Source organism: Rhea pennata, chromosome 19, assembly GCF_028389875.1.
Source record: "Rhea pennata isolate bPtePen1 chromosome 19, bPtePen1.pri, whole genome shotgun sequence".
NCBI lineage: Eukaryota > Metazoa > Chordata > Aves > Rheiformes > Rheidae > Rhea > Rhea pennata.
The window spans coordinates 7098073-7123405 of NC_084681.1; the positions used below are offsets into that span (position 1 = coordinate 7098073).

General features: G+C 48.7%; 2 protein-coding genes and 1 long non-coding RNA gene across 3 annotated transcripts in view; 1 reads left to right on the plus strand and 2 right to left on the minus strand.

Moving 5' to 3' along the window:
* Window positions 1-511: 511 nt before the first annotated feature.
* Window positions 512-12334, minus strand: MYCBPAP (MYCBP associated protein). The gene is made up of 20 exons (XM_062592103.1): window positions 12211-12334; window positions 11307-11434; window positions 10563-10722; window positions 10372-10475; window positions 9692-9863; window positions 9267-9382; window positions 8379-8529; window positions 7903-8018; window positions 7096-7196; window positions 6536-6571; window positions 6308-6419; window positions 5775-5961; window positions 5086-5273; window positions 4367-4513; window positions 3896-4183; window positions 2913-3034; window positions 2110-2225; window positions 1501-1631; window positions 1152-1331; window positions 512-649 (listed from the first exon to the last, which is right to left on the minus strand). Exons 1-20 carry the CDS (start codon window positions 12332-12334, stop codon window positions 545-547), a joined length of 2784 nt encoding a protein of 927 aa, XP_062448087.1. The 3' UTR covers window positions 512-544.
* A 3846-nt stretch (window positions 12335-16180) lies between these two features.
* Window positions 16181-18182, plus strand: LOC134149080 (uncharacterized). The gene is made up of 3 exons (XR_009960353.1): window positions 16181-16412; window positions 17103-17174; window positions 17684-18182. It is a non-coding gene; the product is annotated as an uncharacterized LOC134149080 (long non-coding RNA).
* Window positions 18183-18387: 205 nt separating this feature from the next.
* Window positions 18388-25333, minus strand: part of ACSF2 (acyl-CoA synthetase family member 2) — a 40717-nt gene continuing 33771 nt past the window's right edge. The window contains exons 11-16 of the mRNA XM_062591873.1: window positions 21578-21685; window positions 21285-21436; window positions 20599-20740; window positions 19094-19204; window positions 18802-18870; window positions 18388-18703 (exon numbers count right to left, since the gene is read on the minus strand). Coding sequence (XP_062447857.1) covers window positions 18653-18703; window positions 18802-18870; window positions 19094-19204; window positions 20599-20740; window positions 21285-21436; window positions 21578-21685 — 633 coding nt within the window. The 3' untranslated portion in view covers window positions 18388-18652. The remainder of the gene's footprint in view (window positions 18704-18801; window positions 18871-19093; window positions 19205-20598; window positions 20741-21284; window positions 21437-21577; window positions 21686-25333) is intronic.

Sequence of the window (25333 nt, forward strand, 5' to 3'; positions counted from 1 at the left end):
TCCTGAGAGGAGACTAGACAAGCAGTGAAGAAAGGATGCTGAGGTCTCAGCCTATTCTCATATAAGACAAAGTCAGAGGAAAAATAGGGCTGACAACTCAAAGAAGAAGAAATATGCAGAACCAAATTTACCCCAGAGATTTTAGTGAAGTCCAACTTGGGGGAAAAAAAAATCTAAGTTATTGTCTTCATACTTGGGCTCAGGAGACACAGGACACTGCTCACTTGCTTGCTGGCCAAACAAAATTGGGGGGGGGATCTCTTGTTGACTGGTACTTTTAAATTCTCCTCTCTTAGCAGAAATAATCAGCATTCTTTAGTCTTAATTGTTTCTGAGGTTGCAATATCTCATGCCTTGTTTTCTTCATGGTGAGTGCTCTTCTGTAGAAGTAATAGATGATCTAGAAACAGTCTCCCATATAACATGTCAGAAAAGAGGCACTCCAGTATTTATAATCACTTTGTCAGTTCATAAAGAAGAATGTCCACTTAACTGTGCAAACAGGGGTATTTATTTCCTTAAAAAAAAAAGTAACAATTTATTTCTAGATAGAAAATGCTTCACTCTCTTGCTTTAGAGCATCTTTTTTCTTTAGATCCTCAAATAACATAACCATTTTGCTCACCATTGAATCCAGCAGCCCATAAACCTGCAGCAGAAATTAACAGAAGATAGTTACAGTGAAAATACACTAAGAAATCTTGATGACAAGACTGACAGAACACAGATATGGCTTCTCACATGTGAGCACATATACATACAGGCACACACAGAGCCACTTAAAAGTGGCTGCTTGCTAACAGATCTCAGCTCTAGCAATAAATTTTCTAGCTATGAAGTGTGTTTAACATTATCTGAGATGCAATTAATTCTGCTGATCCCTTAAGAGTCTGTAAGCATGCTGAAGACATCCCAGATAGAAATCCCGCATGTGGCTGGATTTATGTTAACAGATTGCAGACTGGAATAAAGGACATCTGATCTTGTATTTTGCACTTAACTTGCTACAGAATCATGGGTATACGTTTGACAGTTTTCCAACTGACAGTTTTACAAATTAACAAAATGCTTACCTTTCCACCTAGCTTCATCATAAGCTTACAAACAAAGACCAAGAAATGAAGATAGATATAAGCCTTGGCCAGACTCACTTCAATATAAAGTTTTTCCTGGTATTTCCCAAACAAAATAGGGTCCACTGGCTCCTGATGAGGTTCTACTGTATCTGCAGCTACAGTTTCCACAGGTTGTGGTACCTCTTTCACCTCCTGGGATACACTGGAAGATTTTAGCTTTTTCTCATCCTTTGACCTTCTGCTGTTTGAACGTTCCTACTCAGGGACAAAGAGAAAAAACAAAGTACAGCGAGACGCACCGCAAAAACAACATCTCTTTTAAAAGACAGGAAGTGAGCTCAAATTTGGAATGCAGAGTCTTGGAAGACATCATGTTGTCCCCAGAATCCAATGTGTACTTTTCAATACACATCCTGACACATACCTCTTTCTCTTTCCCTGATGTCTTTGTTCTTTTTTTCTCTTCTTTATCCCTACCACCAACTAACCGTCTCTCTTCTTTCTTAGCAATTATTTTGTCTTCCTTTTCTCCTTTTACAAGCGGTTGTACTTCCACTACAAAAGAAAGAATTCCAATAATCCAAAAGCAACATTTTCACATTTAGACCCACTACTTCCATGCAATGTAAGTACATTATTTCAGCAACAATTTCTTCTTTTTATTAATCTGAGCCATAATGCACTGACAAAACCAGGACTTTGGAAAGTACTTTGTTCAAATAAGGACGGAACAGGTCTAAAGTATATAGCAGAACAAGCTTGTATAGCAGCTAACAATGAGATAGGGGATTTTGGTTTAGTTTTGTGCAAGAACTAGGGTTAAATCTAGCTAAATTAAAAGGCATACTTGTTTTTATGATACCATACCACAGATCACAGTTCGCATCATGCCATATATTATTCTTTTCTGATACATTTTTGATGAAGGCTTTGAGGAGGGAATTGCTAAAGTTGCCATTTCAACTGAAATTCACCCAAGTTTTCTGGATTTCAGTCCATAGAAATTGGTTGCCATGCTAAAACTACCATTTACCTGCTTCCTCTGGAATGATGTCTGCACAGGTGTCCTTCTCAGGCATGCCAAGCAGGCCCCTCAGCATTACAGAGTGATGCACCAGACCATCAATTGTTTCACGCCACAACTGCAGACTGAGAAGCAAAAATATCAGAATCAGTAGGGGGACAATACAGCAAGAGTTTATTGTGGGGTCGAAAGGGAGAGGCAGAGCTGTCTCGTTTTACCCAGTGCCCATGAATGAAGGCACCTTACAGCTAAGAAGAGCTGCTGCTCTGCCCAGCTAACTCAACAAAAGAGCACCCAACATTAAAAAAAGCTGTGTAAAGGGAGGCTAAATTACTTTCCTGAGTGTAGAACCTCCAGGGCCTCAATGTTTTGCAAGTGATTGGGCTTACATAGACCCATAAATATTACTGTGAAATCAGTCCTTCTCATATAGAAATGACTAGAGACTGTTGTGGTTACAGTGTTAAAGCTTGAGCAAGAAACAGACAGACTGTATAAGAATACTGTAATCTGAGTATAATGGTAGAGAAAATTACCCAATGGTTTTATAAATATAGCTTTGAATATTCTTGCCACAAATAATCTTGTATACTTCCCAAAATTACAGGAATTTAACATTCGAGACTTATCCCCAGAATAAAGTGGCATAAAGCTAGACAGCTGCTATAATTAATGTATAAAACCAGTGTAGAGAAGATCTCTAGACCACATATAATTATCTGCTCTCTGAATCACAAAGATTGCAATGGAGCTTGCTAAGGCTGTTGATCATAGCAAGTATGTACAAGGTTTATCTTGCAAAGGTAACGCACCAGATTTGATACAAAAGATCTGACTGAGTTGGCCTCTGTTCAACACATAGCTCTAGCGATGCCTTATTGAGCTGGATCAGTGCTTCTTCTTGCTGTTCCTCCTCAGGAATTGACTGTATAGCCTGAAGAAACAGAAAACACAGGATCCATGGAGCATTTCTCAGAATTCGTTCCCAGTCATCCAGACCCTGAATTCACTGGAGTACACCACATCTGTCTTCCTGGACACCAACCTGGACACCAGGGCCTGCAGGACCCTTACATACCCAGGTGTGGCCTGCTGTACAGCTGAGATTTGGCCAACATGTATATGTGATCCAAGATCTGGGAAGCAATCTTAGCTACCCCAGAGATAGATTACCCCCAGTAAGTCCCTTTGCAACTTCAGAAGTACAGCTAGTACTCATGCTGGAGAACAGGGATTCTAGTGAATTAAAAGGGCTCAAAGTAAGGATTACTTATAAAGGCAGCTGGGAAGTCTCCAAGAGAGCACTGCAGAAAAACTGTGCTGACCGAGTCCAAACTTGCTTTAGTCTAGGGAGGTCTGTATTTTATCCATAGCCTGTTACAAGTGCCCCCCTTACTACTCTGATGAACAGGAAGGACTCTCCAAGGAGAGTAGCCTTTGCAAAAGTCACAGGAAGCTGTAGGATTAGCCTGCCCCCTCCTCTCCGCATTCAATTATAGGATGACACAAAGCTAATGGGGGATGATCTTAAAATATCTATTACATTGTCTGGCTCTCTTTTCCTCACACAACAGTCCTCAAAGCCTCTCCTGGGAATCTCTCTACAAGAACACTGAGGGTGTGGTCAGTAGAGACAAAATACTTCTTTGTGACACACATAATAAATCATCTCTAATACAAAGCACACTGGAAATAGACCTTTGGGGGGCTCACATGGGAGTGTGCCAGGCTATTTGTAAGGAAAACAAGAACACCATTAACTTATCATAGAGCTAGAGGGAATAGGGCCAACCACCTCCTTAAAGTCCTTGAAGGAAAGGTTCCATCCTGACTGGTTTGGTTCTTCTTCCTTCACATTCATCATATGACTAAGAGTGGCCTCGAGAGTATTCTTCTGACCTAGGACCTCCTCGCTGGAGCTCTTCTGGGCAAGGAGAACCTCTGAGATACTCCTCTTGTATGTCATGTCCTCCACAGTGCTCTTCTGGTCTGAGAGCACTTCCTCCTCAGAGGCCGAAGGAACAGTCACGTGCTGTCTCCACAGTTTATGGAGTTGTTTTACCACTTGATGCTGATAATGCAACTTTGACAACATAAGGGAAGAATGTAAATAGAGAAATGAGTTATGCCTTTCTTCCACAAGTTTAATTCTTAAAGCCACCATGGCTGACTATGCCAGCCTCCAGAAACCCACGGATGCACCAGCACTGCAAGTCTTTCTTCCCTGCTATTTCAGCTGTGTAGCCCATAAAAAACAAAACTTCACCTCTGGATTCTTCTTGTGAAATAACTCTTCCTCTGTGACATAGGCATCCACAGGAGATGGGGTGCGCTCTGGGGTCCGAATCCGGTCAAGAAGTTCCTTCAGAATCTCTTCTACTATAGCAGCACCCTCTCGAGCAGCCAGGTCAGTCTGAGGCACCACAATAAGCACAACATGTCTGAGCCCCCACTCCATATACAGATGCATGAATAAACCCCCACATTAGTAAAAGCATATATATACAAAGTTACAACAACAAGAATAAGTGCAAACCCCACTAAACAAAGCAATAGTTATAACAGCTTTCCAAAAAAATCTCACAAAACTCTCCCAGTAAAAATATACTTTTCAAAACACGGGTAATTTTCAATTTATACCTTAACAGATATTGTATTGTCTGACACACAGTCCCATCCCTGCTAGTAACTAATGAAATTCATTACCAAAGGAAAATCCATTTTTTAAAAGTACTAATGTGAATAATTTAGGAGACACAATCATGTCTTTATTAAGAACACTACAAGAGACTGTGGAGTTTGTTCTTCCATTTTATCTAGTAAATGTGATTAAGTATGTACAGTTGTTCAGCAAATAAATAAATCATTTCATTCTTGGCTCCAGTTGCATGGCAATAAAAATACCATGTCATCCACTCCCTCCCTTACTATGCAAATAGAGAATAAGTTCAAAGCTTATAGTTACCCAGTTACATGCTTAGTTACCTCCAGTTTCTCTCTGAGGTCAGCCAATTTATCCTCATACACAGCAATTCCCCACAGGGACACCTGCAGCAGAGCTCCTCCTAATAACAGAGGATGTGTCCTAAATTCCCAGGACTCACTGAAAATTCCTGCTTTCTCTGACTTGAAAAAAACTGAAAACTTCCTAGTTTCTCCAGGTAGAATTATACCTGCAAAAACAGAGAAAAGGTGCCAGTCTGTAAGAAACTACCTGGCTAACCCAATCATTTTCCGGACACCCCAATGAGTCTTCTGATCTCTTTTTAACAGTTTTGCCAAAGCTTTGCTGTTTATCAGACTTTATTGCTCCTTACAGATTTACTCCCATTCGCTATGTTACTGAACTGGCATTTTCTTCCACTGTATGCTCCTTTTCCAGTGAGCTCAGCACTCTCACTGGCAGATTATACAGTTTGTGATCAGAAAATGATTCACTTTTAGACATTCTACCCATTTACATTCAGAGTGGGACCAAAATCCTTTTCTTTAAATCCCGAGAAAGGAATCTGCCTCATGCACCTCTTTTGCTGTTAGTCAGCTCTAAGGCCCACAGTAGCTTTCTAAAGAGAATCACCAACAGGCTTGCTCTGCCATTAGTCAGACTCAGCAACTCCTGAATGTGTGCTCTGCGGTATATGTACAAAGGTCTCAGAGATCAGTAGTTCTCCTACCTGGTCTGGTATTAAAGTAAAAATACTGTATCCCCTTCTTTGTTTCTCTGAACGGGATTTGCTGGGGAAGCCTCCTCCAGCTATACCAGATGGCAGCTGTGCCATCATTGCTCACTGTCAGGGAGCTTTCAGCTCTTTCACCAGCCACAATCTCAAAGGTGAGCCGGGCAGCAATGCCAATTTCATCCTACAAGGAAGAGAAAAGGACAAAGATAACAATTTCTACTCTATCTGGCAGTATTCATCTTGTTTGAAGTAATACCGCAAATACGGGGTTGAATTTTGGTAGGAGAACCAGGTAAGGCAGGTCTAGTCAAGCAGTCATTATATACAGCCTGGAAATTTGAGCTTCAAACGGCAGACACAGCAACTGCTTCTGCTTCGAGATCTCTCCAGAGCAATCGCAGGGATACTCTATTATGCTCAGAATAAATCGCTCATTCTCTGCCCTGGGAGTGATACTCATTGAACAGCTTTGACACTGGAACTAAAGCAGGCTTAACTTGACTGGACAATAGAAAGTGCATGCTTACCCTGTAAGAAGTGGCGTTGTTGATCCAGCGAGCAGGCTGGCCACAGAAATCTAAAGATGGGCCCAGGACTGGTTCTGGAACCACATCAGGATAGTCTGTAAAGGGGTCACTGCTAAACAAAACAACAGCCAGTGTTTCATGGAGCAAAAATTCATTTAAAGATAGGAAAGAATCAAAGGGCTGTCACCATACAAGAAATAACTGCCCAACTAGTGCTTCTGTACAGACCTCTCTTTATGGACAGAGCCCTGCAGATCAGGTTCCCTGTAGGTAAACAAACTCCAGTTAGAGACTTGTCACCATCAAGAAGGACAGGACAGCCAGAACAACACAAAGAAGAAAGACACCTGCCCCAGAAAAGCTGAGGGCATATGGCTGAATACGGAGAAATGGTGCTAGGGTTGTACAGGGGTGGGGAGAGCATGGATGTGGAAGGCTAGAAGACGACAACCAGATCGAGATAATTTGGAGCAGAATCTCCATCTTGTCTAAAGTAAGCTCTGGAGCCACACAGAAAAGACTGGAAGAAGGGCCAAAAAAACAAAACAAAACAAAACCCTCTCTGATTCTTGCTCTTTAATCATTAGGCCCCAACCTAAGGGACAAAGGAACTGCTTTATCCCCAAATCTGGTAATTTTAAAGTTAAAAAATGCCTTTTTATCAGCCCCCATTGAGACTTCTCTCTATTCCAGATAAGGAAAGATAAGGACACCCTTACAGACTGATGGTGCACATCCAAAATTCCTTATTTCTATTAAGAAGTACAGCTTTATGAAATACAACTTACAGGTTCGCAGACTCTTCAGAGGTGGTGAAATGTGGAAAAGGCTGTGCTGAGACAGATGTGAAAGGCTGGCCTTTACCAATCACCTCCAGTCCATCCAAATCCTAGACATACAGAAAAAAGACTAACTTATAATTTTCCTTTTTATATAGAAAGGAAGTTAGAATATTAGACTAATATATCAATTTATTCCAGAACAAATAAAATGAAATTTAAGTGTCTTGCTCCTAGGACTGTTTCTAGACGTAGCCAATGAATGTTTAAGAGAGAGAGGAAGGAATCAGTTCTGGGTCTTCTGAGAATCATAGATGACTGCATTCCCCACTACAAGTGTTGCAAGCATGGAAAAGCTCCCTTCTCCATGTCCTTCTCATTCCCACCACCAGGTTTCAGAAAGAAAAGATGAGACTTGTTCATTTTCTTAAGAGGAGGGGCTACCTGTCTTCAGGAAAAGATTTTGGATGCATGACTTCCAGGTAGGTAAAGATGTCTTCCTTCTGCTTGAGGCACTAAATCAAAGTCCAGTGTTCAGCAGGGTTTTTTTTCATTTGGTCTTGGCAGCTGCATACTGTTAGTTTGGGGTCCAATTCTGAGGCACTTAGCCCATTCCACGCATCACTTTGGGATGTCAGACATCCCTTTCATGGCTGTGATTCCCCCCTAGAACGTGAGAGCTTCCAGGTTAAGTACTACATGGCTAAGTTCTAGATTCTTATCCTTCTTCAGATCCACTCCCTATTTAATTTTATGTTACTCTATAGCCTGTGACAAGAAAAGAGTGATACAATGTGCTTGCTCCTCCAGTCTTACTGGTGCATAAAAATCCAGCTCCTCTAGGATAGATTTTAGCTCCTGCCGTCGATGTTTCAGGAAAAGACTCTTATCCCAGGTTAGACGGAAAGGGGCCTTCTTTGGAGACTTCAAACCTGTGGAAATATCCAAACAAGAGCTCACTGCCTACATACCCAAACACCTATTTATTTGATGCTCTGACCAACTTTGGTCTCACAGTGCTTTAAAAATTGAGCCCCATTAGTATGAACTTTACTGCAGCAATACCCTGAGTAAGTCACAGAAGTTACAGTAATACAGTTCTTCCATGCAGTAAGTCTACCTCTGTAGTGACTGGGGACCCAACCAAGCACGACTGGGAAGTACCTCTTGTTGCAACCATCAAAAGGGCAACGGTAATGTGAGCTTCTGTACTAGCAGGAGCCACTATGTCATTCTGTTGCTCCACACTCATGCCCCATTACTGTGGTATCACCGCTCTGACATTCCCTTACTTGTTTCCATCCGGACAGTCTGAGGTTTCCCCACATGAGTGACTGGCTCTGGGTAGCCACGTTCTCTTTGAGTCAGTGTCATCATCAGGCCTGTGAGCTCATCTCCAATACGCTCGGGTTGGCTCCAGAACTCGCTCCCTCTTCGGTAGCCCTAGTGTGGAAAATAAGCCTCCCCATGATGTTTCCAGATACATACAGCGTCCCTGTTAGTTTCCCAGGGAATAGATACTAAAATGGAGAAAGCGTCTCATTCTGTTTATAAGAATATTTTAAAAGTCCATAAATGAATCACTTTCTGCAGAATAAGCTAAAATTTCCGTTATGCTGCTGTCAAAGACAAAATAAGATCTCCTGCTACCTAATACAAGGGAAATACTAGCTAAATGAAGGCATAATGATATGAAACAACGCATCACATAGATGCAGATCCTTTGAAAGTGCTAAAAATATAAAAATTTAACTACAGGATATGCCCATAATCCTCCTGATTTACCCACGCACCTTAATGAGCATCCCTAAAATTCAAGCTTGAAGCCATCAGATCTTTCTGGCCTTGGGACAGTAATTCTAGCACATCCCCCCAAGCCATTTCACCAGTGCATGTCAGCCCATGGTAAGAATCAAGACATGGCACTTGCCCATGAATTGCAGTTCATTAGTGAGGAGCCAAAACACAGTGCTGCTTTCCTCTGACTAGTGGAAATGGTACTGTTAATGTTTTTATTTTTTTTAATCACTGAAAGTTTTTCTTACATTCTAGGCTGAAAGAATTAGAGGACTTTGATAAATATCTAATGATAGCTCTTCAGAGATGTTATTCACAGCCCTAGTAGCTTAGCCTTTTCACGATGGCAACGTATCAGGATCCAGGGGAAGTGAGGCTCTCACCTTCCCAGGAAGCAGGGCAGGAAGACTACGGTCAATGAGGTCACGTTCTTCCTGGATTTGCCTGTAATCATCTGAGATGTTCATCAACAACTCATTCTCTGGCTTCTGCAGAATTTCTAAAAATAAGGAAGGCCATATTATCAGTGCTGCTCCTCTCCTGGGAACTCCTCTTGCCATTACTATTGTTTACTTGTAAGCTTCCTAGAACAAACCTCACCAAATCTACTGTCCTACCCACAGCCAGAGCCACCAGCTCACTTCCCTGCAGCCTCCATGATCCTCCTGAGGCACTAGCAGCATGGGAGCTCTGGAAACATGAGGATAGACTGCAACAGCATCAACTCCAGTCTGCTCTTGTTGTGATGCCATCTAGCTCCCCCATTTCCTCATAAAATTTCATACAATGAGGTCTCAGCTTTACTCACTTCCCAGATATTTCTCTTGCTTTTTCCTGATTTCCATATGACGATGCCAGTTCTGGAGAGCTTTGTGCTCTGATGGTGGGGTCTGATGAACCTTTTCCTTCTCTTCTCCCCATTTTTCTTTCAAAGCTACTGCTATAACATCTTGAGGAGAATCATCAATAAATTCTGCTATCTGAAGAGAAAGGAAACATTAGATTAACCTCCCCATGCCCACACTGCTACCACAACAAAAATAGGAGAGGGGAGGAGAAAAAAAAATCTTCAGATTGACAGTACCCCCTCACCTAATCACTCTAAAGGGAACAGAAATAGTGCATTACGAGCACACACACAGACGGTGGAACTCTGTCTGAGTAACTGGACTCAGGCAATAGTGTTGTTGCATCACCAGTTCTTCCCATGTTAGCCTGACGCTGTCAGCAGGAGCACAAACGGAAGAGGAAGCTTCCGTAATTCCTTCTTTCATGACCTCCTCCTGCACACAGGACTTGTAAACCTGCTGGTGCAGTTTCTCTGAAGCAAGCACTCCCCATGTTGTCTAATGAGACTGGGAAAACCACCTCTCAGGCCCGACCTGTTCCTGACTGGTGCTGAATTAAATCAAAAGGCACAGCACACACTGCATTCCACCTCTAGAGAAGTGTTGCACAGCAGCATTTTCATCACTTTACAAAACCAACCTGAGTGTTCCCTCTGACTAAGGCTTCCCTTTTGAACTCCTGGAGACTTCCTAAAATGTGGTGAGGGAGGAGCTCTTCACAGCCATCACCGAATAGTCCTGGTCCTACAAAATTAAAAGGCAGAACCAGGTCACTAAAGGTAGGTTTGGCAAAACTAAAACTCTAAGGTAAGACAAGAAACTTAATCCTACCAAAAAAACTCAGTGGTTTCCCAGATGCCTTTGGAATAGCAGGATACGCTACTAGGAGTTGCACCTTCTTCTTCGTCTCTTTGGGTTGATGTTTTCGAACCAGGAATTTCCTGCTAACTGGAATTCTCTCATCATTGCAGGGAAGGCGTGGAGGATGGAGCTACAGAAAATAAACAATCACAGTGTAATTAGGCATACACTGACCCATATCCATTCCTTCAGATCTTTTGGGGATAAGCACAGAAATTACATGACTCACGCATGGTCTGGGGAGCCCTACCTGTACATTTTGTTCCTCCACAAAGAGATGTGTCACAGGACAGTAGAGATATCAATTTAGTTACTGTCTTAATGCTCCTGACTACTGTAAAATTGGAGCAGGGAGAAGAGTTTTAAATGGCTTCTCAAGAATTTTCTGCTGTATCTCTTCATGTCAAATGCTTCTACTCACACAGGTGATAGTTACTAAACAACATATGCATCTCACAAGAGAACAACATTGGAAATGTAATTTTGAAGGGACAGTGACTTGCTATTCCCTTTTAAAAGATCATTTAGTATTCTTTTATGTTTAGGAACTGAGCCTGATGATCTGACAAGCACTAAAAAGCAGGACGGACAAAATGGAATGAACGCCAAGGTTTTGTTTTAGTTCAAATAAATGTTCAGGATCCTCTGTTAAACATACAAAATAAAAGGAAAGTTTCAGTGAAGGTAGTTGTTTCTATCAGTGAAAACACATACTTTCTCCAGATCCTCCACCTTAATGGCAAGTGCTTGGATTTCATCTCCTTGCAGAACACACGGAACTGGCTCAGGCTCTTCTGCAATTGTTGGCGAGGACACTTCAAACGTTTTTACCTTCTTCTTGTCTGAAAGACAAGAGAAAGGACCTTTTCCTCAGCCTCCCAAGGAAACCTTATCCTGCTCTTTCAGTCCAGCTTCAAGTCATTTTCAGCTGCACTACTGTTTCAAGGTTTCATGGAACAATCAAATTCAGCATCCCTTATACTTAAGGAATCAAACTCTGAGAAGCTACAAGAACCAAAGTGAGTCACTGGGATTCAGTTGTGTTATGCCCCTCACTCTAGATAAGAGGCAGTGAATTAGATACAAACAACACAGCTATGCGCAGCAGAACAAATTCCAGAAGTTTCCTACTCGGGGTTGCAAACGCAAGCACACAGCTTCTGTGCAGAGCTCTGCTTCACTGCGGTCACTAAGCAGAACTCAGTTCTATACAAAAAAAAAAAAAAAAAAAAAAAAAAAAAAAAAAAAAAAGCTCTTCAGCAAACCCTGAATAGCAAAAAGACCTTCAGCACCGTTTGCTGATTGCCAGGGCGAACCCGGCTCCGGGGATCAGCGGAAGGCAATCTTGTATCTGTTTTGTTCCTCCCATAACTCTTAACGTCCCACCAGGACTTGAGGTCCTCTCTCTTGAGAGACATAATATGCAGCCTTTATAGTAAATAAGTAACTTAATACGAGAAGCCAACCGTGCTGATAGGTGGCTACGCATTACTGCCTTGGATATACTCGGGGTGACCGAGCCAGCCCCGCGGCGCGGTGGGCGCCCGGGGGCCGCGCTGGGCCCCCGCCGCCCCGGGGCCTCCCCGCGGCCCGGCCCCCGGGCCCGGCCGGCCCCTACCCGGGGGGGTTTTGACGCGAGGCTCCTTCTTGGCCGGCTGGGCCGAGTCGGCGGCCGAGCCGAGCGAGGGCACCCGGCGGCTCCGCGCCTCCTTCCTCGAGCCGCGGCCGGGCGGCGGCAGCATCCCGCAGGCCGCCGGGCGCCATGGCAACGGCGGCGGGCCGCCACCGAGACGCCGCCGCGCGCCTAGAGAGGCACCTCCCGGCCTCTACGTTACCGCTTCCGGAGGATGGTAGCGGGCCGCCGCTGCACGCATGCGCCCGCCGCCCGGCCGCAAGCAAGCCCCGCCCCGGGGCGGGGAGGGGGGGGGTCTTTCTCTCTTGCGCGTGCGCAGTGTGGGAGTGCGCCGCGCCGTGCCGTGCCTGCGCACCGCGCACTGTAGCACCCTGCACGGGCAGCGCCGTGCAGTGCATGGGAGCGGTTACGTAATGCACGAGAAAAGGTGGTGCAGTGCATGGGGCAGGACTGTTCAACGCAAGGGACGGGGGTGTGCAATGCACAGGGGAAAGTAATGCAATGCATGAGGGAAGGTTTTGCAATGCATGGGGTTGGACAGTGCAGTGCAAAGGACAGGGCTGCGCAATGCATGGGTGGAGGTTGTGCAATGCATGGGGGAAGGTTGCGTAATGCACGGGGGAAGGCTGGGCAACCCATGAGGTAGGACTATGCAATGCAGAGGACGGGTGTGCAATGCACATGTCAAGTCCGCACCAGGGCTTTCTCTTCAGCCCCTGCTCCTTGGCTGTTCAGCTGTCAGTCCCCTTCCTAGCTTTGTTGATGCCATGCCCCAGCCACGTCGTTTCCCCAGGCCTAGTGCACGCAGTTCCTGTGCTGCCCGCAAACCACCAGATTGCTGTTGGTTCAACCCAAAAGATTGGCCACGTTGAATTTCCGGAGCAACAGGAAACCCCAAGGGCAAGTTAAGCCATTTTGGGGTTTTGGATCCTTCAGTGATCCCTGCTGCTGTGCTGCCTGATCCCTCCCCCGTTGTGTTGGAAGGGCCGGTGATGATGACTCCTGCCGGAGAGCGTTTCGGTACACCGTCCCCAGCGGCACGCAGCGAGCGGCAGCAGCTCTGCTAGCGCCGTGCTGTCCCCGTGCTCTCCAGTGCCGGTGCGGTCACGGGGGCCCAGCAGCAGGCTGCCCCAGCACGACCCCCCCCCCCCCCCAGGAGCGGGCATGGGCCCACATTTCCCAAATCCTCTTAAACACCCTCAGAAAGGTGCAGACTCGCAGGAGCCAGGCCCGGGGCTTTTCAAAATACCCCGAAAAGGCTCATGGTGCCGGCAGCCCCTGCGGAGCCGGCCGAGCCCAGCGGGCGACGAGCCTCCGCTGCACGAGCCCCTGGCCGGACGTCGAGGCTCTGACGGCGGCTTTTTGCCTGCAGCAGGAACAGGGAGAGATGCGCCCGGCGCCAGCAGAGCGGATCCGTACCGCTCTGGCAAGGAGTTGACATTAAAACCAATGAATTTGTGTTAAAAACGATTCACGCACCGCGGCTGTGCACCGACGCCCGCTGCAATGCTGCAGGACCATTTCTTCGCTTTTTCTTCTCCGCAAGCTGCAGAGGAGGCGTGGGCCGTGCGCAGCCCCCGGCCAGCACCTCCTCCACGTGTGCGGAGCAGCCGTGCAGGGTGCACCCCGCGCCCACGTGTGCACCCGTCTCTGCACCCAGCCAGGTGGAGCAGGGCAGGCCCCGGGTGCCTGGCGAGGGCCTCGTGCGTGGCCCCCAGGGCCCCCACTCCCCGGGGCCCCCACTCCCCAGGATGCTGCATGTTCAAGGCGCCCGTGCGGGTGAGGCAGGGCCCCCACCTGCACCCCCCAGCCATGTGCATGGCCCTGGGCCTCCACCTGTGTGCAACACTCAGGGGCTGCTCGTGCACCCCCCTAACATGTGCAAGGCCCAGGGAAGGCCACTCGTGCCCCCCTCCCCCTCTGTGCAAGGCACGAGGACTCCCATGTGCAACCCCCCCCCCCCCCCCGCCGTGTAAGGCACAGGGACCCTGCGTGCTCCCTCCACCTGTGCAAGGCACGGGCGCTCCCACGTGCACCCTCCACACGTGTGCAAGGCACGAGCAACCCACGTGTGCTCTCCCCACGTGCAACCCCCCCCCCCCCGCGCGTGCAGGGCAGAGCCCGCCCCCCGCGCGCGTGCCCGCCCCGGGCCCCGTGCACGGCGCGGCCCCGCTCCCGCAGAGCCGGAGCCCCCCGCGCCGCGCAGCAGCGACCGCCGCCGCCATGCGGCACCGCGGGCACGGGGGAGGGGAGCGGCCACGGCCCCGCTCCGCCCCCGCCGCTGGCCTGGCCCCGCGCCGCCTCCCTGCACCCAGGAGCCTGCGCCCATCGCCCCCGCGTGACCCTGCACCCAGTACTCCCGTGTGCACCCTGCACCCGGCCCTGCCCCATCACCCCTGTGTGACCCTGCGCCCAGCCCTGCACCCATCACCCCTGCGTGCACCCTGCACCCAGTACTCCCATGTGCACCCTGCACCCAGCCCTGCACCCATCGGCCCTGCATGCACCCTGCACCTGGCCCTGCACTCATCACTCCCACGTGCACCCTGCCCTGCACCCATCACCCCTGCGTGCACTCTGCACCTGGCCCTGCACCCAGTACTCCCATGTGCACCCTGCACCCAGCCCTGCACCCATCGGCCCTGCATGCACCCTGCGCCCAGCCCTGCACCCAGCACTCCCGTGTGCACCCTGCACCCGGCCCTGCACCCATCACCCCTGCGTGCACTCTGCACCTGGCCCTGCACCCAGCACTCCCGTGTGCACCTTGCATCCAGCCCTGCACCCATCGGCCCTGCGTGCACCCTGCACCTGGCCCTGCACTCATCACTCCCACATGCACCCTGCATCTGGCCCTGCACCGTCACCCCTGCATGACCCTGCGCCCAGCCCTGCACCCATCACCCTGCGTGCACTCTGCACCCTGCATCTAGCCACGCACTCAGCTCTGCACCCGTGTGTGCACATAGCCCTGCACCCATTCGCTCTGCGTGCACCCAGCCCTGCACTGGCTCCTTGCACCCTGCACCCATGGCCCTCGTGCAGCCCTCAGCAGCATCACCTCGAGCGGGGATTGTGCTCGGAGGCACCCATGCCCGCAGGCCCCGTGCAGCGGGTGCGAGCACGGCCACGCTGGAGCCCGCTGCTCCCGGGTGTGTTTTTCAACACGAGCAGCCAGTGCCGCTTGGCTCGATGGCCCCAGGGGTCACCCTGGGGTGCAGCGCAGCAGGAGCCTGCTCACCGTGCCGCACAACCCTCGGCTGGGGGATCCGGCAGTGCTAGGGGACAGGGCAGCAATCGGGAAAGGAAGGGCAAGGAAAAGAGGAGGGAGAGAAAGGAAAGCGGTGTTTGCTGGTGGTGCCCCGGTTTTGCATGCGCTCCCCGCCGCCGTTGCAGCTGCGCTGGGCGCGTCCAGCCTCGGCTCCTACCTTCGATCCAATCTCCACCTCTTGCGCATGCCTACGCGCGGCCCTCGCCGTTCCCCCCATGCCGCGGCCAGGGAAAAGCCCGCGCGCCGTCTCTTCGCGATGCCACGGCTCTGCTGCCCCGGACGTGCCCCCAGTCACCGTGGGGACGCTAGTTTTGGGGACAATGTCCTTTCCTGACTGCTGTCTCCATCCGTGCTGCCCCAAAGTGACTCCGGCCACCGCTGGGTCTGGGGCGAAGGGCACTGCAGCCCCTGCAGCCCCCGGGACCCCACGGTTACTCACCAGCATCACGGCTCCCTCCCACCCCAGGAAATCTGGCTCTTTCTCAAGGGCTGGTAGGGGAAGAGGGTTTTCCAGCTATTGCCTGCTCAGCGTTTCTGAGAACGGAGCCGCAGCTGGGCCTCGGCTCGGCTCAGACTTCTGCAAAGCCAAAATTGGCATTCAAGATTTTTTTTTTTAATTTGCTCCATTAATAGAAGCGGAGAAGTGAAAAATATCCATGACAAAGAGGGGAAAACCCTTGCAACAGTTTCCTGTTCCCAGGCCGGAACGCGGGTGACTAGAAAGCGCCTCTGACGTAACCCTCTCCTTGCTGTGTCTGCCTGGAAGATCCCACCCTGTCCGTCGGTAGTTTCCAAGCTTGCAGCAAGCTCTATAAGAGTGAGATGCGGGTCTGGGGAGCCGCAGTCCTGGAGCCTGCATACGACCTCGTGCTCTGAAGCTATGCTGCGAGCTGCGATGCTCATCCTTTCGCCCCCTGTGAGTATTTGCAGAGAGCTGGGCTGCTGGGGAGGACAACTGGGGTTTCAGTAATCAAGCTTCTCCTTCAGCATGCTTAATGGGTTAGGAGAGCTCAGGACCCTGGTAGTAGGATGGTAACAGAGCATTTACCTCTCGCTTACGGTTTCGAATCAGGATTAGGGAATTGGCAACAGGCTGCTGCTACCTTGCCACATGCGGCTGGAGGGCAAGGATGGCTAGAGCTTTCAGCTTCCTGGAGCACATCTATCTCAAAAAAGCCTCCAGCATGACCATGAGCCTTCTTGAAAGGCCTCCTGGCAGACAAGGGCTAAACGAGGCCAGGGCAGCAGAGCAGCGGCAAAGGGATGGTGCGGGGAAAGGGGTTCAGCTGCTGACCGTCTTGTGGGGATGGACAGTGCTGGCACAGAGCCCCTTGGCTTGCAGGAGGCTTCTTTGGCAAAGACGTTCTGCTGTGGTTCGTAACTGCAGACGGTATGGTACCAGCTCTGGGAGAAACGCTCTGCTCTAAGGAGCAGGGCTCCAGGACTGGGGTTTTGGCTGAAAAGCACACGCAGAGCAACTCCCCGTGAGCGACTCTTCAGCTGGGCTGCATGTCTGGGAGCTGCCAGCAGCGCAGATGGGGGCTGAGCGGCGTGTCTGTATCTCAGGGCACTGTTTGTAACCAGTTCTTGGTGTGTTCGTTAGCAGTGTGTCTACCGATGCAAACGAGGGCAGACTGCACCGCTTCTGACAAGCAAACTGCAGGGACTCCTAAATCGAGTGAGTACACTGTGTGCTTCTGGAGAATGCAAAGACTGTGCAAACGATAAAGGTATCAAACAGGAACCAGAGGAGAAACATCTCTCACTGACAGACATCCTATCCCACCCAGGGGTTCATACTGGGAGAGGCAAGGGAAGGTAAAGAAAGTCCTTTCTTAGACATCAGGACTAGAGCTCCATTGCATCTCCAAGGAGATCACTGACTGCAGTTACTGTAATCCAGCAAAAGAGTTCTTCCTCTAAAAAGGAAGGTTTATAAAAAGGAAGATTTAAAAGGAATCCTAAAACCAGGGCAGTGAACAGACTCAAGTTCTGCTTGCACACATCAGACTTACCAGGGTGATGCCCAGCAGGACAGAAAGAAGCCAGTGCACATGCTGACACCATCCCCAACAGCAGTTTGGGAAAGGTGGAGATACTATCTGGAAAGACACTATATGGAAAGGCGACAGCACTGGGGGCCAAATCTGCAGGGTCTGATGCTAACAGTCTTGTGTTTTCTTTCAGAAACCAAACACGAGCCATGGGTCTTTTTCCCGATTGGTCTGCTTCCATGGGTAGAGCCCACGGCCCAGCTGGGAGATCCGATATCCAGAGGCCTTGCTGACGCTTTCTCTCCCTCCCTTTCGTAACGTTTCTCCCCGTTTACTGGGGAAAGCGCCACACTGAGCGTCGAGGCCCAGCTACCAGCAGTGTTTGGGGAGCGTGAGAACAGAGAAATCAGGCGGGGAGGCAGGCGGGAGAGTCCGTGACACGGCGTGAGCAGCAGTGCTATCCGCTCTCCAGCTGGAGTGGGACACTGCAGCCGGGAAGGCAGCGGAGCTCTGCTCTTCACCTTCTCGATGTAGTGTTTCATGGTTGGGAGGTACCAAATACCTCCCGTAAAAATACTGTCCCAGGTATGTTCTTGCTTTACACTTCTGGTGGGACAGGAAGTTTGGTGTTTCTGTAATATGTTTGCTGTCTTATCTTGTTCAAAATAGGAAAATAAAGAACATTAAATATATTTTGGAAGTTTCTTTTTTGCAGTTCAGAATGCCCATGAGAAGCCTGAGAACAGCACTACCTTTCTCCAGCTATTAGGAGCCACTTCCCATTCAAAGCCTCACTCTGTAGAGGTCCTGCTCTTTATTTCAAGAGTTTCCTATCAGCTGTGTCATTTCACTGGGGTGTTTTATACAACCTAAGATACCCTAGAATCCAAGCAGACAAAAGATTTAAAAAATTTTATAAGATCTTAGAGTAACAGGACAGAATTCCAGAAATAAGCATCCCTTCCTCATACCCCAGGATTTCTCTTGGCAAAGAAACAAGCCCAAGTGGGGAAACAAAAGCTCTTTGTTTTAATAACTAAAAGTGCCATGAGCATTGTACCCAAGAGAGACCTTCTCTGCTGCTTGGTACAGGTGAAAAGGAGATGCAAACCTGGCTGGGGTGGATCTGATTTATCCCTTTCTTGGTTCTGCCTTCCTGAGCTCAGAGCTCAAGATGCTTCTCCATCTGCTCTCTCAACTTGTATTTCTGAATCTGGAACAAAGCACAGAGAAAAGGAGGAGACATCAGAGAGGAGACAGCAAAAACAAGTTCTGCCCATCATGCCTGCTGCACCCCAGCCTATCTCTTACCTTGCCCGAGACTGTGAGCGGATACTGGTTCACAAACACGATGTACCGGGGGATCTTGAAATGAGAGATCTGGAAAGAGAAAGACCACAGCTCCATGACCTGCAAGGAGCGGCATATCCAGCACACGTGCTGCTTACACTACCTACCACTCAGTGCCTGAGCCAGGGCTATGAGGATTGGATCCCAAGCTGCTCTAAATCACGGCAATTTCCTTTGCAAAATTTACAGCAGCTGCTGGGTGGGCTGGTCCAGCAGGGTACTGAATTACCGGGCACGTGAATGGAAGTCCTACCTTCCCTTTGCAGAACGTTTTAATGTCTTCCTCTGTGCATTTCTGCCCAGCTCTCACTCGGATGCAGGCACAGATCTCTTCTCCCATCCGTGAATCCTTCACGCCAACCACCTGGTAGGGACAGAAGGATGCATGAACCCTAGGAGACACTTCTCTCCTCACACGTGCTGGCTGTGCCTGCAGGGTAGTCGCACTGGCCCACAGCACAGGCCCTGACCTACGTGGCTGGATGCAGGAGCTCTGTGGCTGGCGGTGGGGCTGCACTGCTGTAAAGGCAGTCTGAGCTGCCTCACCATCTCACAGCCTCCTACATGACACCTTCCTCCCGGAAGGACCTCCCTGCTGTTTGTCAGAGGACGCACGGCAGACCAGCGTGGGCACTCAGGGCTGCTCTTTCCCACAGACTCTAGCAACTTTTTCTTTGCAAAATCACTGCGGATTAGTCACTGGAGTGAGGGCTGAGTCAGACCAGCTAGGCATGATGTCATCTCAGGTGTAACTTGGGCCTGTCGTCATCTTTCTTTGTGACTTTGCTTCTCCAACTGTAAAAATGGGGCAATAGGCTTCAGAGCTGACAAGACGACCTGGGAAGTTTATTCAAAACACTTTGAGATCTCCATAGGAAATAGCATGAGAGGAATGAAGTAGAAAAACAGATCTTAGTGGCTCTTTCCCTACGTTACCAGGAAATCTGATCATCTGATGCAGGAGTCAGGCTTCCCAAGCCTGCTCTCTCTCAAGTTTGCTTGCACAATTTCTCAAGAGTCCTCTGCTGTCATTCCCCGCCTCGAACTGATATCTCAAAATCCTAGAGACACGTCAATCCTTTTGAATCCAGGGCAGTGACATAAAGCCCTAGAAACTGCATAAACAGGTCTGGTTTGCAACCCATCTGCACTGGGAATATTCCAAGGAGAGCTGCTAGCCTGGCGCAGGCACAACACTTACTAAATAGCTGGTTTATTTATGGGGAGACTTGTCTGGCACAAAACCTGGAGGAGAACAATCCCAGCAGATTGGGAGCAGCTGCTAAAAGCCACAAATCATTTCCTCCTTGTGAACAGATGAAACTAAGTCTAACTCCTCATCTTTAGGGGCTCATTGGAGGAGTCTTTTTTGATTTCAGAGTCCAGTAATTAGTTACCAATAAAAATTGTCCTTTTAGAGTGTTTTCTAGATTAGAACTTTAGAGAGAGCTAGGAAAGTGGACAAAGAGTCAAAAAATCAAAGAAGAGTGATGGCTGCCACTTCGCAGACGTGAAGCTGACGCATAAGGAGTTTGCGTATGTGCCCTATGCCAAACAGGAGCAGACCCAGGAGCTCTGCTTGCCCTTTCCGTGCCTTAAGCCTTTCCTGCCTGGTTACCAATTAAGATTACAAGAAAGGAGAAGCTGAAAAGAGGTGAAGACAAGCTGGTCCCAAGCAGCCATCAGGGGTTGATTCGTGTACAGGTTTCCCACTGCATTAAACATTGCTGCTTGCTCACCACCCTCCCTCCCACTCACCTGGGCTTCCTCAACCTTGGGATGAGTGTGGAGAAACTGCTCGAGTTCTGCTGGGTAGATGTTCTCTCCTCCCCGAATAATCATGTCCTTGCAGCGACCTATAATTTTGCAGTAGCCGTGCTCATCCAAACTTGCAAGGTCCCTGCAACAACACCACAATCTTGGTCCTATTCTGGCTAGGTGGAAGAACGACTGATCCACCCAGCCAGCCTTGTCTGGAGGCCAGGTCAGAGTTTCTGGAGGGGAAAGCTGAGATGTTCCCTGTCCATGGATGTACTGAGCTTTTTGAACCCTGAAAAGAAAAACCCTGTGGAGAACAGAGTGTTTCTGCTACAGCCCAGACACTGTCAGCAGCAGCAGAAACATCTGGTTCGAGGGAAGAGGATTCCTTCCATGGTCAACCTTATCTCCAGTGCATATCTCCACAGCCCTTCCCCTCTTAGAGGAAGGGCACAATTGCACCAACAACGAAGCAAATATCCCCATCTCCAGAGGCAGCTCACACTGAGCGCTATGTGCTAAAGGCTGCTCTGAAGTTCATAGAGATGGACTGATGGATCAGAGGGCTAAATTTGTTCTGTTTTCCCTACTTTGGACACCACTGTCAAACCATTCATGTACAACTGCCCCACCCAGTGGCACCCTGCAGGACAGGCTTAGAAGAGAAGGGACGTTTCCACACTCACCCAGTCTTGTACCACTTATCATTAGAGACCACTTCCCTTGTTTTGGCAGGGTCATCCCAGTACCCCAGCATGACGCAGTAGCCCCGGATCTGAAGTTCCCCAGGAGTATTTAGAGGTACAGGCTCCCCTGTTGCTGGATCCTCAATCTTTGCCTGCAATGGAAGAGAGCCAGGTGCTTCAAGAAGCTAAGCCAAGAGTTATGGCGCAGACCAACTCCAGCCTCCAGAAAAGGAGGATGAGCTGAGGTCTGCTGTGAATAGAGAATGTGGAGCAGGCAGGAGGGTCACGTTCACCTCTGTGTGGGGGAAGATGCATCCCACGGTTTCAGTTTTTCTGGTAACGTTATCATCGGGGAATCCCATGAAGGTGACAGGGCTGTTTTCTGTGGTCCCATAGGCAACCTACAATTATAAGTGGAGAAACATTCCTCAAGGTGAAAGAGGATCGCACAGCTCTGGGAAAGATGAAGCTAGTGATGAGCACAAGTGAGAACTGGGGTGGAAGGAGGATGTTTCTACAAGTCATTCAGATTGCAAGCAAACACTTTGCTCTCTTGGCCCTCTAAAGGGGATCTCCAGATACTCTTAACAGCAAGAAAAACTCTTCAAGCAGACAGGAGGCTCAAGCACCTGAATAGCTTGGCTTTACTCTCCAACCTCCCACTATCCAAGACACTTTGGGTGTCATTTACTCTTGACAGCCCACATGATTTTTTCCTGGAGGACCCCAGGGTTTGCCCTACTCCTTTTTACCTCTGTATGTCCCCCCCAGCCCTGTCCTGTTCACTCCCTGACGTCTCTGCCAGAAACCGATTCTGCCTTTGTGCCCTTGCAGCCATCTACTCGAGCTGTGCTCCGTTCACCTCGCATCTTCCCTAGCTTGAGGTACACTGGATATCGACCTTGGAAAAAATCCTGGAGCCTGTAGGGGGCTCCTGTGGGAGGCAAGTCCCCCACCGCGCGGCTGTGTGCTCCCACTCCCTTTGTGCAGACATCAGCTCCTGTAACGTTCGTGAAGGCATCACGAGGCTGCGCAGCGCTCAGCACAGCCGCTTTTGTGAACCAAAAGCATCACAGCAGGACAAAGGCTTCTCACTGGTAAAACTCTTTCGTTGCTAATCCCAACAGCAGGCTCTGAGTCACTTCAGCTGAAGGTCACTTCTCCTCAGAGGAAAATTCCATCTCTTTATGCCCAACTCAGTGGTCTGCCGAGTTCACCAAGTCAGAGATGCCACGAGCCAGGAATGAGGTGCTCTGGGAAGCTCTGAGCTGCAGCTCACAGTGCTGTTCCTGCAACAGCTGCTTCATCTCTCACTTCCAGGAGCTGCATTCCAGCACTGGGACATGCCGGAGTGCTTTTCTGATCTCTGCAGCCCTCTCAGTACACCGTGCGCTGTCACTAGCAGCTGCTTTGCTGGGGAAGTATGGCTGGGAAAGGGCTGATGCACGAAGCATTTGCTCCTTTCTCCTCTGCATCTTCAAAGACAGATGCATGAGCCTCTCTGATCCATCAGATTACACAGAGGCTGACCATCCTCCTTGGCACACAGATCCAGCTTCTGCCTTTAGAACCAAACCTTGCAAAGGACCATGCTGAGGCATCCTGAGCAGGCCTAGGGACTGGTGGGAGCATTCAGGACTTTCAGCAACCTGGAGCAGCAGAAGGATCTCATGTCGGGCGCATGGTCTGTTGTAACTTCTGGTGCTCGTTTGATTACAGTGGGGTCAGTCTGAACCAGAACTGGTGATTTGGGGGAGCCTCTTCTTAGTCAAGGATCTGGAGAAGATTGTCTCCAGGATGCTTCAGGGACCATCTGGTGAAAAACTATGCTACTAGTAGCCTGGCAACCCAAAGTAGCAACTGTAAACAGGCTTCCAACCAGACGTAATGATAGCTTAGCAGTCGGGGAGGAAACTTACAGTGTTTAATGCTCAGAAAGGATTTCTTTCCCACCTGCTAATAAGAGTCCTGTGGCTGGATCAAATGACTGATGAGACACAAATCCAAGGTCTTAAACACTTATTAAAAAATCCCAATGCATGTGTTTTTTTGTTTTATTCTGCTAGAGTAACTGGAGTATCAGTCCCAGGATCCTGGCCAAATCCTGAGTCAATCCTTTCTGTCTCTCCAAATTGCTCCAGCAGTTTAATTGGATGCAGCAGTACGCAGCTGCACTGCAGGATGTTTCTGTGGGTGCTGTGGCACACCAGTCTCCTCCGGATACCTGGTAACATACCGCGTACCACAACTTCAGCTGTATACCCCAAGCACTAGATGTCCCATAAACACTCTCAGTAACAGAGATGGCAAGGCCGGTGTTGCCAGGTGCACCAGCTCAAAGCACTGCAGGCTGCACAGCTTGAACAATCTCAGCAAAACCAGTGTTTCCCAGCTCAGCCCAAAGAGCAACAAGGTCCGAACCTCTCACCTTTAGGCTCCTGTTGGGACCGCTGCCCGATCTCTGCCTGCCCCTCCTCAGCTGCCTCGAGCCAGCCGTCCTCCCTACAGCCAGCTACTAGGATGTTGCTCCAGACTTCTCCAACAAAGTATTTATTCTCTCTTTAGATATTATTTTCCTCGCTTGTGTGTTTTGAATCTAGGCAGTGGCTAAGGCAAGCGTTGTGTCAGTCATGCTGTCCTTTCTTTTCCCTCATCTGACACGTGGCGTTTTTTTGTAAAAGCTCCTGCTTTCCAGCCCAGCCACAGCTCATGTCAGCATGGGAGGAAACAATGCTTGCACAAAACCCCATACACCAATTTAAGGTTGGAGATGTCCATGAAGATTCATAGTTTTCAAGACCCAAAGGGACATTTTGGATCATCTAGTCTTGTCATCCTGTCCAAAGAGCCTCACCCAATAATTTCTGCATTGGATCCATAATTTCCACTGGGGCTATATCTAGAGTCAAGGCAAAGATTTAAGAGGCAAGGAGTCCAGCTAGGACTCTTGGCTTTGAGAGGAGCTATGCAGAGTACAGAATTTAATTGACTGTAAAGTCCTCTTTCACTGTGAGGGCCACAAATGACCTACCAATGCCCAGCAAGTTAATCAGTCCTGCCATCAAAAATGACAAGAATAGCTCCAAAACAAATTGCTTCCTAACTATCCCTTGTGACAAGAGTTTCATTCTTTGTGAATCCTAAGCCTCTGTCTAAGCTGGAAATAAAAAGAACATCTTAATAGAATTGTGTGTTTTTTAAAGCACATTTTAAAAACATTTCCTGCTAATGCTGTTTAAACACTGGCCACTGTGAAACAGGCAAAACAGCTTGAAGAAGGTAGCGTCTAAAAATTAAAGTAAAAACAATGAGACTCCAACCTCTTTGGCATTTGGGAAACAGCCTGATCTGGTGGGAAGAACTGGGACTCTGAAGACCCTGTCTTTTTCCCCCACCTGTGCCACTTATTTACTGCATCACTCGGAACAAGTCACATCAGCTCTGTATTCCTCAGTTTTCCCAACTGTTCAATGGCAACAAAAATATTAATTTCCCTCTGCATTCAATTGCTGTTAGGAGGTTGCAATGAAAAGGCTGACTTTAGAACTACATTACACTATGTGGGGTTACATGGGGTAGACTTGGAGTGGAAGATCAGATCCACAGAAGGGCATGAGATCCTTAGAGGAAAACCCCCTAATTACCAGTGGTGGTCAGGGAGGGAACTTCATGCCCCTCTCTACCTGCCTCTGGTTTTGCCACAGAGGAGAATGATACCAGGATTTGAAATATCAAACTAAAACATACAGAAACTAGCTTCACTGAAGATAATACTGGCCTTGGAAAAAGAGAGGCAAATTGACCATGAAACAATAGGGATTTTCAGACTTCAAAGAGCATGTAATGAACAACAGAAAGCAGACTAGCAACCCAAGAGATGTGCTAAGGGACCTCTAGCTGGCTCTTTGAACCCCTCTCACTGTAACATGTCGGATGGATTTAATTATCCCTAAACCCATGCTGAGCGTTTTGTCTGCCTCGAATATCTCCACTGAAGTCCATTCCAGCCCTTCCCTTGGCAGCCAGCTCCTAACTGTTCCTAGCTCAGC

Excerpts from the sequence above, each read along its gene's own strand:
- MYCBPAP (XM_062592103.1), bottom strand. The coding sequence starts at position 12,334 with ATGCTGCCGCCGCCCGGCCGCGGCTCGAGGAAGGAGGCGCGGAGCCGC. Across the intron at positions 6,572-7,095 it reads TCTGAAGAGTCTGCGAACCT|GGAACCTGATCTGCAGGGCT; the intron begins GTAAGTTGTATT and ends GTTTACCTACAG. Across the intron at positions 4,184-4,366 it reads TTCACAAGAAGAATCCAGAG|TTGCATTATCAGCATCAAGT; the intron begins GTGAAGTTTTGT and ends ATGTTGTCAAAG.